This window comes from Branchiostoma floridae, chromosome 9, assembly GCF_000003815.2.
Source record: "Branchiostoma floridae strain S238N-H82 chromosome 9, Bfl_VNyyK, whole genome shotgun sequence".
In the NCBI taxonomy this organism is placed as follows: Eukaryota; Metazoa; Chordata; class Leptocardii; order Amphioxiformes; family Branchiostomatidae; genus Branchiostoma; species Branchiostoma floridae.
In genome coordinates, this window is record NC_049987.1 from 14016150 (window position 1) to 14033894 (window position 17745).

The 17745-nt window shown below is 39.4% G+C and overlaps 1 protein-coding gene across 1 annotated transcript in view; it reads right to left on the reverse strand.

The window, feature by feature from the left end:
* Positions 1-1412: 1412 nt before the first annotated feature.
* The window catches only part of LOC118422407 (parkin coregulated gene protein homolog), a 20482-nt gene continuing 4149 nt past the window's right edge, over positions 1413-17745 (reverse strand). Inside the window, exons 4-5 of the mRNA XM_035829941.1 lie at positions 7836-7985; positions 1413-3013 (exon numbers count right to left, since the gene is read on the reverse strand). Coding sequence (XP_035685834.1) covers positions 2853-3013; positions 7836-7985 — 311 coding nt within the window. The 3' untranslated portion in view covers positions 1413-2852. The remainder of the gene's footprint in view (positions 3014-7835; positions 7986-17745) is intronic.

The window sequence follows — 17745 nt, forward strand, 5'->3', positions numbered from 1 at the left end:
ATCTAGATCTACATGCAGATGTATAAAGTTCTCTAACTCTATCCCCTAAGAAAACTTGGAAACCAAACTTTTTTTTAAACTTTGAGATTTTCCAAAACTTTGCAGTCATCTCTTTTCAACTTTTCTGTTTATAGTTGAACTAATGCACCTGGCTATACAGTACCTTTTATTTCCGACCATACTGACTGCCTTGTGACCTGTTCGTGAATGATGGGAATGTCAGAGTGGCACAAGCCTGAAACTTTTCTTACCAGATGTTCTAACTGACTTTATAGATTAAAGCTCCAGCTTAACATACCAAGAAACCACATCTTACATAGGGGTTCAATGGGTCATATAACCAAGGGTCATTGAGCTCTTTTGGCACAGATGTTTCCCCCCTGTGCTAAAATGGTATGTCCCTAGCAACAGGATATTTTGGCAATAAAGTTCCATGGCCCTGTCTCACCTTATCTAGCTGGAAAATTGACACCTCTCACTCATTGTTTGTACTTTTGTTTATGTTCAATGGAAGTAGTTGGTAGAAATAATGATTGAATGGTTGGATTCTGTTTGCATAATAGGGAGTTGAGTACCAGCTCTTTAAAGTTGTCTTGGGGGGGGGGGGGGGTTGTACCTGTTAATTGCAAACCCTGAGGGCTGAAGGACTTGTTGGATTTCATAACTAGTCATTTTGAAGGGAAACTGTTGCCATTCTTGTGAGTTAATGTGGTTAGCGTGCACAAACTCACAAGGATGGTGTCCACAAGGTACAACCAATATCATGAAGCACTATAACGATAAACACAGCTCAACCCATCAATCCATTAATGAACATCTTTTATGTTTTACATAAGCCTTATCTGGCCTTATCAAGGTTATATTGAAGATACAATGCCTAAGGACAAAGTGATTATCTTTTGGGAATGAGCTGGGTCTAGACCTAGAGCTAGTGCAAGCAAACTTTTGTGGATCATCTGATGAGAGAAAGAACAAAAACTGCCTTGACAGAGATGTTCACTCTTTCAATAGCTAAGCATAATCTATTCTCAGACTGGCACATTTCTTATACACATGCACGTGTAATATCCTGTATCTTTTTAAGTGGCTACCACAAACTAGGTAGTTTGGTTAGCCTGGAATCGAAATAAATTATAGTTGCTGAGTCGGCTATTTCGTCGTAAGAGGATGAAAGTGTATGCAGATATACATGTAATAAGTTTGAATACCACTTTATTGGTAGGTAGGTACCGCAATACTCAAATTATACCCCCCACAGTGATCAATCAGGCATGAGATGACATGTTTTTCTGTGAAAAGGTGTTGCTTACTTCTGATCAAACTGGTTTTTCAAGCCAGAAATTATATATTATGAGCCTTAAAAGGAATACATAACAAATAAAATATTTTTAAAAAGTGTGATGAGACATTCCTATTGTACCAGTAATGGTCTTTATTCCAAATTACATACACAATGCAGCGGTACAAAGAAAGCACAAAACTATATGCCGCTAGCTTGCCATTGTACATGGTGGTGTGAATTTCAAACACTCTAATCAGTGAAACGGTAGTTAACGAGAAAGACCCCATCCCTAATGTACACAGAAATATCCCTCTTGCCTAGGCAAATCCAAACGGTCAACTAGTAGGCATATTTACACATTAGACAGTATCTTTATACACTTTCACATTCAGTCAACGTATACGTTGCCATCACCTATATCTGGGGTAAAACACACGGTACTCAAATACTCTATATATGAAACTGGAATGTTTCTGTACTTAGAATTCATGACTATCTTTCTTGAGCTGTAGTTGAGTGAATAAAAATGTGGCACAACCTTTGGTAAAGTCGTTTGTGCAGGGAGTGCTGAGTTACCATGCTACTGTGCTCATGAACAAATACCCAGACATGAGCAAATTTGCTCTGCCGCACTTTCACACACATCTGATGGTGAGAAGTTGACTCCTGAACTTTATCGAGAGAAATCCAAAATTAGAACAGATAAACAGAGATATATTTTTTCAGACAACTGTCATTTCTAAAATCTGTCAAAGATTGGTCGTTTGTCATGATGTATTTATGTTTAAGTTATAACGAAGTTGAAAGGAAAAGGTCTCTTTTAAACCTGTTTGATCATAGTCTAAAGACACTTCACAAACAAAATGGCATCAAAAATAGTACATTTGTAGAGAGATAGTTTGACTTTCCAGTTTAACAAACAATTCTAAAATGGTAGACATAGTCTTATGCAAGGCTCTACATTTGACACATACATGTATGAGGCATGAGCAATATTTTACATGAGTGTAGGCTAAAGTTATACGGATGACACTGGTACAGAGAGTGCTGTCTGAATTCACTTTGATTAGATTAGACTTTATTTTTCTTTTCAACAGATGCATATAGAATTCTAATTCAATGTTCACTGTAAACTCTTTGAGAAGACATTTCTTTTTCCCACAGCCTTTGTTCTATGAGTTATACAAATTTCATTGATTTGAGAGAAATGTATTAGTCTTGTAGACTACCGGTGGTTGCTGAAATTGAAAAATAAACTATAGAGATGAGAGAAGACAGCCTTTGGTACAGGATACACTAGGTCCATCCCCATTGAGGTATGAATTGTGAGAATTGCATCTATATTCTTAAAGAATAAGCAGTATTGTGAACACGAGATAGCGACAACATCCCCGATGACCAACAAATGTGAGATTCAGTGGTGAAAACCAATGACGTCAAAGCATGGTCTCACAAATACAAGTTATTCAACTAATCTCTCACTTTTTTGATTGTCTCTACCAGGAAACAAACAGAAACTTGCAGGACTTAATCTACACCAGTGTCAACAGCAGGTCTGTGTGAGTGGGCCTTAGTTCAGCATGCAGGACTCGTACGTGGGGACCATGTACTTGATGTTGATGAAGGCGTCCTCCCCGCCGTGCCGCTCGAACGCCTCTAGCGTCTCCTGGATCAGGTCTCCAATGTTTTCCCGCTTCTGTTGGCTGTAGTCAATGCCATCTCCAGAGTTCACTAGAAAAAAGGAAAAAGAAGAAAACACAAGCGTTAGTTTTGTGAGCACCCAGAAATGGCAAACAGGATGCTAACTCTGAGGTACAATTTTGCCAGATCTACTCTGACATGAAAGAAAGGAAAGGCCACTCAGAGAGTTTCTCACTAAAACTTTTAGTAAAAGAAAAGAATACAAAGAATTTCAGACAGGTTTGTATGTGTATGTGTACATGTATTTGTGCACGTTTGAGTTTGATTGGCTTGATTTGAGAGGTGTTAACTGCCCTGAAACCATTTGAGCCAGGAAATTGATTGATGGACTTATCTATCAATATATTACTACTGCTGGATGCTCCCATGACAATTCCCAGAGCAACCTTATTTTTCCCCACCAAACTTTAGCTGCCAGACCACATTGATGAATGCTTATACTCTACAGGGATAAAGATCGAGGGATATACAAGCAGAGTAATTTTCAGACAGGCAGGGAGTGGCTGCCGGAATTGTCCCCGCATTTAACCGGCTCACTTCTAATTTCATCAGCGCCATTTATTGGAGGCTGTAAAAGATGAACCTGTGGGGACCTCGCTCACTCATGGTGGCTTGAGCTCATCACCACTGGCTCAGCTAATCAAGCCCTACACCACCAGAGGCCCTCCACATCATCCCCTTCCAACTTTAATTGAATTTAGTGGTCAGGGGGTAGCAGAATGTGACCTACGACCTTTCTATATCCATCCCAAACCCCCATGGTCCCCAGCTACTACATTTGTGTAATGACTTGGCAACTGTTGCTTATGATGTCCTAAATTTTGCTTTGCCCACTACACGCGTGCAGACATTCGGGGACTTATTTGAAGGCATAATATTTGTGATGAGAAACCGGAATAGAATGTAGGTAACATTACAACCATAGGCAGGCTGTCATCATTAATCATTAGAGGCAGGTTTGTTTCAATTAAACTTTCCTCTGGCCATTTCAAGTTATTTCCTTGGTTTGCAGCGATGAAGAATAAAACAGCTTGCTAAGTTCATCTGTGTGGGTAGAAAACTCAATCTGATACAAAGTTGAATTGTAATGTGTTTTGAAAATTGGGGTATTAAGTTTCAATTTCTTGTTCATGGAAATTCCGGTTCAGCTTCAAAAGAGTAAATTCTGAGCCATATACATCTTGACTTGACTTGACTTTATTCATATCCAGTATCAACTTATACAGTATGTATATGCAGTGAAGAAAAATTTGGAAAACCAATTAAGAAAGTCTTGACTGCGATCTAATAATACCCATCTCCTGCATTTTGACATTGGTCCATGTGTTACAGTCTGTACTTCTCAAGTGTTAGCCATAATTCTGTCTGTCAAAGAAGTGCCTTGTCACCCTATTCCCAAAAGGACAGTAGGCACGTTTAGACATCTATGCCTATAGCCTGGAGGGCAGAGCCAACATTCTGTGTCTCAACTTGGTAAAACTACCAGACATATGTCAATGCAATGCTAAAACCTCTGCAAGGCGCTGCCTGCACTTGCAACTTCCAAATAAAGCCATGGCTTCAGAGATAGGCCTGACGTCCTTCAGGCAAACATACTAGTATGACTAGTGCTATCAATTTTTCGAGGGCTAAGTAATGGATACTTATTAGGTTGTGTCTACTTTGCAAATACAGTACTTAAAATCAAAATTGCCTCTATCTAAATTACTAATAAAATTAAAATGATCTGTAAAAAAAAAGCTACCATCCTAATAATATGTGAGATTTGGTGGGCTGAGTGTCTACAAAAAATGTCCATAGTACATGAAGGCTCAAGACAAAGCTTGAAAAAGTGTATGTGTCTTGACCTTGTACTTTAACCTCTGTGTTATAGCGGTAAGCCACAGTAATTATAAGGCGATGAACCCTGTGTTATTTGTCAACTTCAACATTGTGACAAGCCACTTTTGCACTTCCAACCATATGAATCTAGTTGCTAGAAGCTTGGATGAGGCTCGTTTCTCTTTAATTCATTCCCACAGCCCTCCCTCTTGGCTTCCATGTCAGGGGAACAAAACTGCATTTGTTAAAAGTCAGTGAAATTATTCATGAGTCCCATTTTGTTTGGTGATTTTGCTCAAAAGTCACATGAAGTCACTATTGTTCAGGGGGAACACAACACCCCATTGAGACACTGTTCTTTCTGTTTGGAACTGAAAGGAACAACATAGAAGCACTCCCCTAGGAGCCAAAGGAAAGCTGATGCAAACCAATCACATTCTAGAACTAAAATCATATATTATCATTATCATTCGAACAGTATTCACTGCTGGTAATTTTCCATTGTTCATCTAAATGTATGCCCAAGAAAGGTTTTGGGGCAAAAAAGATACTAGTAGTCTGTAATTTCTGTAGAATTTTTTGCAGAGCTCTTCATAATCTCATCGTCATACACACCCACCCTCTCAGCTCTTGCCATATTGGTGCTATATGCATTGAAACAAAAAGGAATGTTAAGTACGACAAGATGACTGCTGTCACATAAACACGTTCTGACACCCAAACATACACAGGCTCTCCACACATGCGCTTAACCCTGCTTTTTGGAGTGACAGAAATAAACTAACACCATCTTGCTGTAAAGATTCTTCATGGGTCCAATAATCCATCTTAGGATAATGTTACCATGGATACCACTGTTGCTAGGCAACTGGGGATGGATTGTCTGCACTGCTGTGGAAGAGGAAAAGTTTGTCTAAGGGCAAATGTGATGTATTAGCCCAACAGTTGGATATGGTCAAACGTGGGCAGTTGTCCCTGGAGTTCCGTGTTTCCCAAACGTGCCTGCCGCTAATCTACTCTGCCCAATAGCAGGAATAACAGGAGAGTTTTGGATGTTTGTTGTTTGTATGCTTGCTGAACTGCTAAATCACAGGCCACTGGCTGTACCTTAGCCTTCTGAGGACTTCAGGCTGTTGTATGCAAATTTTAACAGAAGTTTTGGCAAAGGTTTTGTTGTAGATCCGGAGCATATGTGACACATGTCTGAACTTGACCAGTACAAGTAATCCTATCAAGTGAGTAAAAAAGGAAATGACCTTGCTGTCTTTTCACATCATTAAACAAATCATTCTTCCCTGTTTTCAAAAAGGGGCTTCGACCTTGCAAAGGGTTTAGTTTTGAGTGGATGACTTATTCTGAACCCTACATTGCTGGTAGATGCAGTTTTTCATATCAAGACTATTACCAGTATATACAGATACATGATATTCAATGGAGGGAAGCACAAATACTTATATGAGCAACAGGATATGCTTAGCCTTTTGATTTTTTTTCATGATGCAATATTTTTTAGCAGAAATTACATTTCATAACTTTCGAATAATTTGTAACATCACATTTTGCATAGATATTATAAACATGCACTTTTGAGTGCAGTCACAATGGGCAGCATATGATCTGTCCACAAGAGGTTATGTGACCTCTTTGGCCAAGGTCAGCTGAGGTTAAATAGCAAGATTAGGGTGAACCCATGTCTACTGGCATCAAATATAAACAGCCAAATTGGCTTAGAACCATCAATGTCGTCTCAGAGTGTCTAACAACTTGGTTGCCTACAGCTGGATCAACATCACAGATGAGAACACAAAGACAATTTTGATTTGAAAAAGAAATTGAATAGAAAATACAGGTTTGAATACATGATGTCTTCCAACTTCATTTTTTGCATGTACATGTATTGGCTGCTGCTATAGATAGCGTGAACAGCATGGGGGGATGCCAGTTTAATTTGCATGTAATTTGCAGCTTGTGTTGTTGAAAACCAAGAAGCTGGAATAATCATATTCTCTTTATTTCATACTTTTATTTTCCTTTAACTTTTATCATTTGGCAAGTACTTGTTCTTTTGTTTTATTAGATAACCCATATGAAAGAATGAACCATAGCACTTAGGATACCATGGCGTGCATTAACTTCAAGCACTTAAAAACAATTCAATATTGTTTACACATACTCTGTGAAAAATGGCTTCTAGTGTTCAAAAATGTTCTTCAATCAATAAACATCCAGATACCCTGCTTCTATTTTTAATGAAGGGAGAAGACTCTTGGTGCCACAGTGGAGTTTTTGAAATGGGGTATATTATGCACCTGCTGTGTGGTCTTGTAGGAGTCAAAACACTTTCACATTTATAGACATTGTAAATACAGTACATGCCAGTCATGTGTTTAAATCCTTTGCCCTTAGAATTGAACATGAGATATGGTTTGTAGCCTTGTTGATGGGACACTCAGCAAAATTCTTTGGTTTTTGAATGCAAGAGTGGTGCAACGTTGTAACATTTTACAGTGAATTTTAGGCATTTAAGGAGTACAGTCATGTCAATGTTAAAAAGAGTTTAAATAATCTGCTCCTACAGATATCCTCTATGATTTCCTTGCTTAAAAAAATTGACTTAGTTTGAAAATTTAAGTCGCAGAAAATATTTCCCAAATTTCAACAGTGAGCTCTATCAATGTATCTGAAATTTCTTATGGATAAACGTTTAAAAGAGCAAGCTCACTTTACAATTAACAATAGTTTATTTCAAATTCTTGCCTCATGGCTAATGAAAGAAACAGGAAAAAGACAGTGAACAAGACTGACAGACAGTGAAGAACAAGATGACATGACTGGACCACATGCTGGCTTTAATTTTTGAATTTTTTCCCCCAGAAGAAGCAGAAGGCAAAAGAGAGATTCTTAGAGAAGAACCCAAATTTTCTTGTGTCTTTGTCAATTGAAAGGAGAAAATATGATAATTTACAACTTCTACTTCATTGATTGCACGTCTTTGTTAGATTTTGATGTTTGTTCTTAGTTGTGTACTTACAGTTCATGTTTTTGAAGATGTTGAGGATGGGGAGGATCTGTCTGTAGTACGGCACCAGTGCCTCCCCCACCATCTCACCAGACACCACCAGGTGCTGTAGGACCTTCAGTGTCGTACACACCACCTGTCTATTCCTTGTGTTTAGTGCATCTGTAAACAACAAGTAAACAACAACATCAGAACTGTCATGTACACACCACCTGTCTGTTCCTTGTGTTTAGTGCATCTGTAAACAACAACAAGTAAACAACAACATCAGAACTGTGATGTAAACACCACCTGTCTGCTTGTCGTCTCACCTATCTGTTCTTTGTGATTAGCACACCTTTAAAGAAGTAAGCAAAAACAAAGTGAACACTTCTGTGACTGCCTCACTGATGATGATGATGATATCGACTGTACTTAAAACTCTAAGCAGATGTACAGATGAAATCCTCATTGGAGCCTTTACTGGTATGAGATGGTTTTCTCTGATTTATTGCATCTTTGAAATGAATTGGTTACAACAAGCCAAATTAAATCCACCCTATGTCACCTGCTCATTTCTCTTTCTCTCTGTGTCCAGTCTACCTTTCTTGTGAATTATGATTCTACCCCCTTCCTCAATGCCTCTATTTCCTCCGCGGGCGGATTCTCTCCCACAGCCATCAGGTACCATATGGCCCCCCTCCCGCCCAGGTGTGATGGCTGACCCAACAGACCCCAACACTTATCCATCATACATGCCTGCTGACGAAGGTGCCACCGTTATTGATTGCAGTGGTTTAACCCTAGGAGTGTCAGGTGTATTTGCATACTGCAGATCTTCAAACTTTTGCAGTGTTTTTATCTTCGCTGTTTTTGCAATGATCTCTCCCTATGAATTTATGACACCTTGAATTTGTGCTCCCAATTACTACTCTCTCTCTCTATCCAGTTTAGCATCTGTTTAGCCTTGATACCAGATCCCAGCCCAATCTAAAAAAATATCTATACAGTGTAGTACTACATGATAGATATTTTTGAGATCAGGCTGGGGTCTGGTATCCAGGTTAGCATGTCTTGTCTTGCGAGGGTTTGACGTTGTGGAATGAACTACAGAATTGCTCAAGGACTAATCTAAAACACAACACAAACTTCGGTTTGTTTCCTACCATGGCAAAAGAGAATAGATGTACTGTATGCCTTCAAAGACAGAGACATGTATAGTAATTTTGCATTCATTAGCATACCAGAAAAGAATTGACATCCTCTGACATGAGGGAACCCTCCCATCCCTGATATTGATGGGCACACTAAGTGGTCTGCAGGAAATGGGGACTTGTCCCATTTGTCTCTGCTGCTGGATTACCCACCAATCAATGACCTGCCTGTCCTAATATCATTATTTCCTGGGCATGTCAAGAACTTCTGAACGTGAAGGCTAAGATATCTTTTTATCTACTATCTTAAGGAGTAAAACTGAACTTTGGAATGTTTTTTTGCACTGCAACATCTCATGCTTTAAAGCTTTCTCTTCGGAACAAGTAGCAATCTTAGAGGAGCAAACACAAGCTGGAAATGGATAGATGCAAGGTTACATGTTTTATACTGATTTAGTGATTATATCACATTTCTACAACTGTTCACTGACCTCTCTTACCATTTTTATATCTCCAAAGAAATACTGCCATGCAAATGAGCTCTCCTAGATCACGGAGTGAATGATTATAATTGTAAATTAAGGACTTAACGACAAAAGCTTTACTGAGAGGATTACTCTTCCTTAGCGCTGCCGGATTTGACAGTTTCTTGCCCGAGCTGAAAATCCTTCCACTTGGTGGTGCTTTAACTTCCTGATGGCGGAATCCTTTTTTAGGAAGATTTACAGTCATTGATTTTTGCAAGTTCTTTTATAGGATCATTAAAAGGTTACAAGCTGCAGGGGTGTCGGCTCTGACGCCTTAGCATTGTTTAACGGTGAACCAGGGCGAGGCCAAGTTCATTAGCAATCGGAGTCATCATTTGCTCATAATTGCTTTATGATTTGATTGTCACAATCTAAAGTGATTATTAAAAAGCAGTTTCCTTCCTAGATAAGAAGACTTTGCCTCATAAAGGCACCGAATATGTTGTAGCTCGGAGGAATACTGTGAATTTCTTGTTTTATTTGTTACTGTGAATTTCTCTAAAATTCTATCCAACTTTGAACTTGAGCCAAGCCAACCTTCCCTCCTGCCAGTCTCCAGTTACACCATCTTCCACATCACATCCTGTCACTCTACAATATTCAGATAACTACAGACACATATTAACTATGACTTATAGGCAACAATATGGAAATGAAATATATCCAGTGATTAGTATACTTTGAAACTACAATATTTCTTCTTGCAAATGAAGAGCCCCTTAATTTCATGTGGCTCTACCCAAGGAATACATTGATTGCGCCTTACCGTAACTTCCACAAATGTCTGGATCTGAGTCCAGATCATGATGAACGACTCAGCGAACTGTTCATCTGCCTTACCCCGACAGGTCGGGATCTACTTGTCACATAAATTAGAGTCAGAACAGGATATCGCTAATGAGATTTTGGAGATGCTTAACCTGTTCTTGTCTACCTGCGCTGCTTGGGTGCTTTCCATGCTGATCATGATAGCGTGCGTAAAATACTTTTCAAGGCAACTTGCACACTGGGCAACCTGGATAAAACTTAGACTGCCCAGTGCTGATTTTACATCATATGGTATTAACTTTAGCTGTGCTGACGACATTTTGTTTATTGTTGTTTTATATGCAGCCAATCACTATTGAGATAAACTAGATTTTCTGGAGGTTAGCTCTGATTTATCAGAAAAGCAGCCAGGTTGCTCTAGAATTTATGACCTGCACTACAAATCCTTTCAAGGTTTTCACCCCTTAAATGATTAACATTGGTGCATCATGAGCCATTTGACAATTTGGGATGAAACAGGCTTCTTTAATTTCCTCCCCCAGGAAAGTAATTTCAATGTTCATTTCCACTCCTCCTCACCTAATGCTGAACTTGCCTTCAAAATAACTCTGTCCGACATGGAACCGTGGAAAAACACTGGACATTCTCTTGGCTAAACAGTGATTTTGATAGCAACAGACATGAACATGTGCACAAGTCCTGCACTACTGTTTTTTCACCCAAAGCCTGAGGGTAACCTTGAAAGTTAAAGCTGTATGCAAGGTCTCTTGATTAGGGTTGTTCACTTAGGAGCTGAAGGTTGTGGGTTCAAATCCTGAGCAGACCATAATGTTGTGCCATCGGGAAAGGTACTTTACACCTATCTCCTTACTCTACTCTTAGGTGAAAAGTAGTACCTACAGGTACCAATGTGACAGTGGTCTTAGATGCATGTCCCTCACTCTTGTTTGAGGAGAGCAACACCTTGAGCATTTTAAAGAACCCACTACAATTTGACGAAAACAGTTTAAGTCCTTCCCAGTATTAGTCGATCAAACCCTATATTCAGGTATGAAGGAACATGGAGCACAAAGTTTTTGAGTCACAAGAACAAGACATGACATTGTCTTTTCCTTTCCTGCTTGGGTCCTCCAAAACTTAGACTAGTCTTAACCCATACTTGACTCCAATAAGAATGACATTCTAAGAAGTTAGCCTTAACGTTTCAGTGAAACCTATTTATCATTGCTGAGCTTAACACACTTAAGACACATGGCTTCTTCCTTGTTCAATGTCTTTCCCCAATGAAGTTCTCATGTTCTACCCAGAAAGGGTAGGACATGATCACCTCTGACTTGACATCCAGACCAGAGTTATGTCTCACTCCTTTTCCCAGGTCGCAAGCAATTTAAGCAAAATGCCTGTCCAATTTAAGCAGAATGCCTTTTGAAATGAAGCGCTTGAACCTTTCATCCCGTGCTGTAACTCACGCTCTCATGCAAATGAAAACCGGACTTTCCAACAACTGATCTCTTCTAGGGATAACAACCTGTCTGTCTTTAGCCCTCTGTTCAAATAAATTGAAGCTGTTTCACTGTAAGCTTGCAGGATTATGCCAAGATACGGACCTGTCAAAAATAGCAAAGAAAATATCTCTCCTGGCCTGGTTGTTTGAGCTGTTTGATTGACAAGAGGGGATTAGCATTTTTAGCATGTTGAAAATGCTTTCCCTTCTTGTGGTATGATGACAGTATCGTCTTACAACTTTCAACACTGACACACCATATAATCGTAAAGGGAATCCTCTAATAGAAGGGATAAGAAATTCAGAATGGAAACTTGCACGTTTAGTTTTGGCCAAAAAAGTCAAACAAATAATAAAAGAAACACAAAGATTTGAAAACTAGTTTTGACATTTTCACTTATCACATTTCCATGATTCCTTGCTTCCTATCTATCCCAAAGCGCCTTGACATTCAAAATGGCTCTCGTAAACTTTATAGACAAATCTTGTTTACTTGTCTCATTCTACTCTTGTCAAGGTAGATGGCAGATTTGCTGTGCTCGTTATCCTTCATAGTTCAAGGTCATACTGATGATGGGAGAATAGAGACAATTAAATCACAGATAATGTAATGTGCAGTCCAATATACTGTTTTACTCAACACTAATTGAATGGCAGTTTGAAGTTATGCTTGATTTCATTCTAAGGATATAATATTAGCTACAGAGGTTTGCAGTGAAACTGTTAAATGCCAACCACTGTGAAGACCATTAACCTTCTTCATGCCAAGGGTTACAGAGTGAGGATATAGGAAGCAGGGAAAAAAGGGTTAACTACAATGACACCTGTGACAAGGTCAAATCTGGAAGCCCCCCCAAATGACCAACCATTTGTGAGAATGCTTGGCTCTTAGTTCCTGAGGCTTGACTGAGCTTGAGTTGTAGATTGGTGGATTTCCTGGGACATTTATGGCAGCGGAGGCAGGTTGATGATTCTCTTAGTGATGATTACAACAGTGGAGTTATAGGCTGTTACATGACTGTTGGGACCAACCAGGGAAAAGACCACAGGCACAAGAGATGGTACAGGAGTTTCCAAGATTACACATGTAATTTAGAATTACACATATAATTCAATTCAAAAGTTTTCCCACACAGTAATCACAAATGAATATTTTTGACATTGGAGAATATTCTTCAGTAGAGGATGACATTGTCATCGCTTGTCAATCATGTCATGATAGTGGCACACAGTAATCACAAATGAATATTTTTGACATTGGAGAATATTCTTCAGTAGAGGATGACATTGTCATCGCTTGTCAATCATGTCATGATAGTGGCACCAACGCCCATGCTTATGAGACATTATGTCTTGTACTAGCATTAGATTGATTGATATCGTCTTACCACTTCATATTTATCTCTTACAAGTAGGGAACATCTGTAAGGCATAGGCAGCCTATTTTGATTAGAAGGCAAAGCAGTCTTATTCACGTAATTCATAGCGAAGCTACCAAATTTTGTATAATTGATTGAAAATTGCTAACTAGGGGGTTCCTCTTAATTCAGTGTAAAACGTTGTCAGGACCCCTCCATGCAGACCCTCTAGTATGTGGTGAAGTGTTGACACATTTCAGGGTGCTCAAAAGATTTAGAACACTTGGGCAGCACTGGTGGCTGGTCACAAATAGACTACATATCCATATCAAATTTACATATTTTCAATAAGATCTGTGGTGTAATAGCTTCCATTATCATGCAAATGTATTGTTGCAAAGATACTTGTCAGATATAACTTATACATGTATGTACATGTCAGTTGAATATTAACCTCTGGTAGTACACAGCTCAACAAGGTTGAGAGCGAAAATCCGTTCTATTTTCAGTAAAATGGACTCCTGTGGTGTTTTTACGAGCTGCGATGTGACTTGTGGAGAAATGTGTTGAAGTTTAACGAGGACACAAGTCGCCATGCGAGCTGCCTACACATGCCGAGAAGCTCCAGAGAAACCACAAAGCATGCTGGGTATTTGTTAGCAACTATGTCGGGCAGGCCTGAAATGGCCTGAACATTTAATTTACAGCCCACAGATGCAAGTCCAGTGTCGACATAGCCGAACCATTTTCAGACAAAGAAACAAATCTTTCAGCTGACAGCTGTTTAGTAGTATAGCTTGTGTAACACTAACAGTGGGGTTCAAGCACCACCAACTGACCATTCCAAATGGTCCAGCCCTTTTGGCGTAGTGGTTATGGTGTTGGGTTAGTAAGCTGTCGGGTTGGCTTCAATTCCCGGGAGCCAGGAGACTGCTTCTACTTGCCATCCTAGTGTTTCACTTGATTTGATGGCAAAAGGAAAATGGACAAGTTTGACATACCCAAAATTTGTTTGTTTGTTTGTTTGTTTGTTTATTTTCATACACCTGGGTAGCCTATTATAATTATGTCTCCCAGTCTAGGTAATGTTACAACAGAACGTGTTACTGTTGGTATTATGCTGTGTTACTGTTAGACTGATCTCCCAGAATGTGTTTTTCATGTATGTCTTTTGGTGAAAAAAACTTTCTTCCTAGCTTTTATCAAATTAAACCAAACTTATTGATGATCATTTTCAGATGCCATCACGACTACCCTGTCTTCTTTTCAAAATTGTTTTATCCATCCAAATGATACAACTTGAAACAATTAACAATTTACGACCCACAGGTGTCCCATACCTCAGTTTCTATTTCCATTTTCAGGATGACCAGGAGTGAACCATTATTAATGAGGGGGAGGGGTGCTGTTGATCAGGTCAGTCCATTAAAATGCCTGGGGTATGCCAGCTGTCTCCAGAAATAACTTATAACCTAGACCTTGCTCCTACCTTCAAGGGGAAGAAAGAAGGATTAGCACAGTAATTGAAAAGGAGGGAAGAGGCCTAAAAGTCAATCCTGTTGAAACCTTGGCCAAGGCTGGAGTTATTAATAATCACATCCGTCCAATAACAGTTAGCGGAACTCGGATCAACGAAAAGTAACAATCCTCTTCCTTTAATTTACCTTCCGGAGTGTTGCATATTTTCTTCTACATAGACAATGCAGACAAGGTCAAATGTAAGGCATGTGCATTTTTCTGCACAAGTTATTTCATGTGCCTTGTACATGGTGTCAGATGCTCATGAATATTCAGTAGTGAATGTCACAGGTGTAGGTTACAGGTATGCCACCGGTGTCAATCAAATACCAGCTCTATTCCCCATTTCTGTCTGCAGATGTTGGAACACCTTGGTGGTCCCTGCTTAGAAGATCAAGACAAGAAATCATCCATAAAAGCACAGGTTTAACTTAGACTTAAAGGCTACCCAGAGAAGGGCTTACAAAAGAGTTACAACTTTCCCTTCGTTTATTTGTTCAGAAGAATAGCTACAAGATCAAAGCTGCTACAAAAGTTTCTGTCAGCTGACACTGAAATTTTCTGTCTGGTACTTTGAAGTGGGGGAAACTCTTGTGTTCAAAGCGTCCACAAATTGTTCATCATAATGGAATGGATGCAGCTGCTTAGAATACAGAAAAAGGATGTTTCCCTGACTTTTCAAGTTTTGGGAGTACTGGAACAAATTCAAGAACACAGAGTTGCTGGCAAGGTCAAGAAACTTAAGAAACCATGGTGGGTTCGCTCTCTGGTTTGTTCAATAGAGCAGCGGAAGAAATTTTCCCACAGTTCCTGTTTACTTCTGTCTAAGCCATTTTCTGCAAAGCTGTGACAAGGAAAAAAGAAACTTGAAATGTAGCAAACAGTTTTCTGTGAAATGAAACCTTTGTTTTCACAAGGACAACCTCTTGCTTCTCTGGGGCCGACAAGAAGATTAAAGTACTCCTTCCCCTCTTTGTTCTTTTTCTAATCTTGTTTTCAATATTGAAAAAAATATCAAAAGAGATCAAACCTTCGTATTTACACAGTTGGTTATGTGCTTGTTCAGTGAATACACGTTGTACCAAATGTTGGACAACTTTCCAAACACAGGAGACATCATTTCTGTTCTGACAATCTCCCTCCAGCTGGCCCGAAAAAACATTTCAAACACAGCGATGTTTGTGTAACAACCCTGGACCTTGTGTTAGAACAATTCCTTCAACTTTTCAAGTCTGCGACCCTTTAAGTCATCGGATCGGAATGCCAGCACCGAGGTTTCCCACAGGGTGCAAGAGAGTCCTGTCTTTTCAATTTCCTCTCTACAAGTTGCTGCCATTTCAATAAAAGGCATAGTTAATGGATGCATGTATACATGAGCCCCTATACCCCCAATTTCAACAGTGCTCAATTTATCGCCCCAACCAATACCATTAATAAATGTCACCCTCGGCCCACTGTCTAGTGGAGTGGGGACCATTTCCTTCCAATCGATAAATACTTTTTACACAGCGGTGACCACATATATCATCCCATGCTTCTAGTCTCTTCTGCGAATTGTATCCAATGGAGAAAGAGCATGTAACTCGTATATTTAAGTACCGCATTATAAGTCTTGAAAAAATTGCAATGGTTTTATTTTTGCGGTGAGTCACTGCAAAACCATGACAATGTGAACATGTGATTTTGTTCTACGTTTAATTCGACAGAAAGCACACAAAAAACTTGCTATTATTCCATTCCTACCACGAAATAAAATTCCCTGGAAAATACTATCCCTGCACTCCAAATTCTGATTTCAATTAAAGCAATGACAAAAAAATAACCGCATTTTAAGATCTGAATGACAGCTAATTAAAGGCCATTTCCAATCAAAAAAGACTTTATATCATACATGTTTTCCATACGATAGTCTTTCACCAAAGTGTTTGTTATCATATTTTAAACACTACTTCCATGTAAAAGAAAAGAAAAGAAAAGGTATGATATTAAATTATTTCCCAACTGTAGGTGCTGCTGATATAGTAAGTCATCAACTGCAGGCATTTCTCTGTCTTCTCCCCATGACAGGAGTGACATATGGCACACACTTGCTCAGGTCCCTCCTGCTTATCCAACTGTGTACATTAATATTGTTCAATGAGCCGGTTAAAGACATTTTATTAATAACTTGGTGTGAAAAGCGTGGTCATAAATTATCCCGGACTGTCGTGCAGGGATGGGGCACAGTACTGTGCATCCAAAGGACGAATACATCCAATCACTTAGAAACCTGTGACAACTTGTGAAAAAGGCACTATGAACAGGAATGCATAATTAAGTCAGGAATGTATGGATAATGAAGGAAGCAGGCCTGACCAGTGGTACAGATTAGCAGGGCTGTTGGAATCTTGCCTGGGGAGGGAGGATCCGATTACTCACACCAAGCCCCGCCCACCCAGTGTCAGTAACAGATGTTTTACGATCTGGTGAAACTGTAAACTACAACACAGGAATGAGGAGCAAGAAACCTTCCCAGATGACAGCACAGCTGGTTTGCAGATAAACCTGGCACAGAATATGGTCAGAAAACGCTGCAGATATGACAGGTAGTGGGAAGGATCAGTTATGCACATCTATTGCAGCCAGTGGGTGGGTCTAGTGTTCTCCCATTGGGAGAGAAGCTTGACAGGACATCAGAAAGTTGCATAGTGGAGACAGTCAGTTCCTGGTACCACACCAATCCTAGTGTGAACATATCCCTGATCAAAGCTGTCAGGGGCTAGATCAAACATAATTTATGACACAAGGGATTGGCCTGGATTAAAGAATTGTGGCTGAGTCAGGGGTGTATTGAGATCATTGGGTTTAGGATAAGCTGGATATAACATGATATAGAGCCTCTATGGTGGATCTGTTGGTAAAGATAAGTACAATGTGGTTTGAAATCTTGTGACAGCGCAGCCTCTATTCCCTAAAGAAGATACAATATTTGGTTACTGTAAATCTCCAAACTTTTGCAGTGGTTTTATTTTTTGAGACAACAAATTCTTAACACCTCAAATATGCCTATGCTGTAGGATTACTGTACTACAAAGTGTTTCAACTGCAAAATTCAAACACGTAACAACCTCTTAT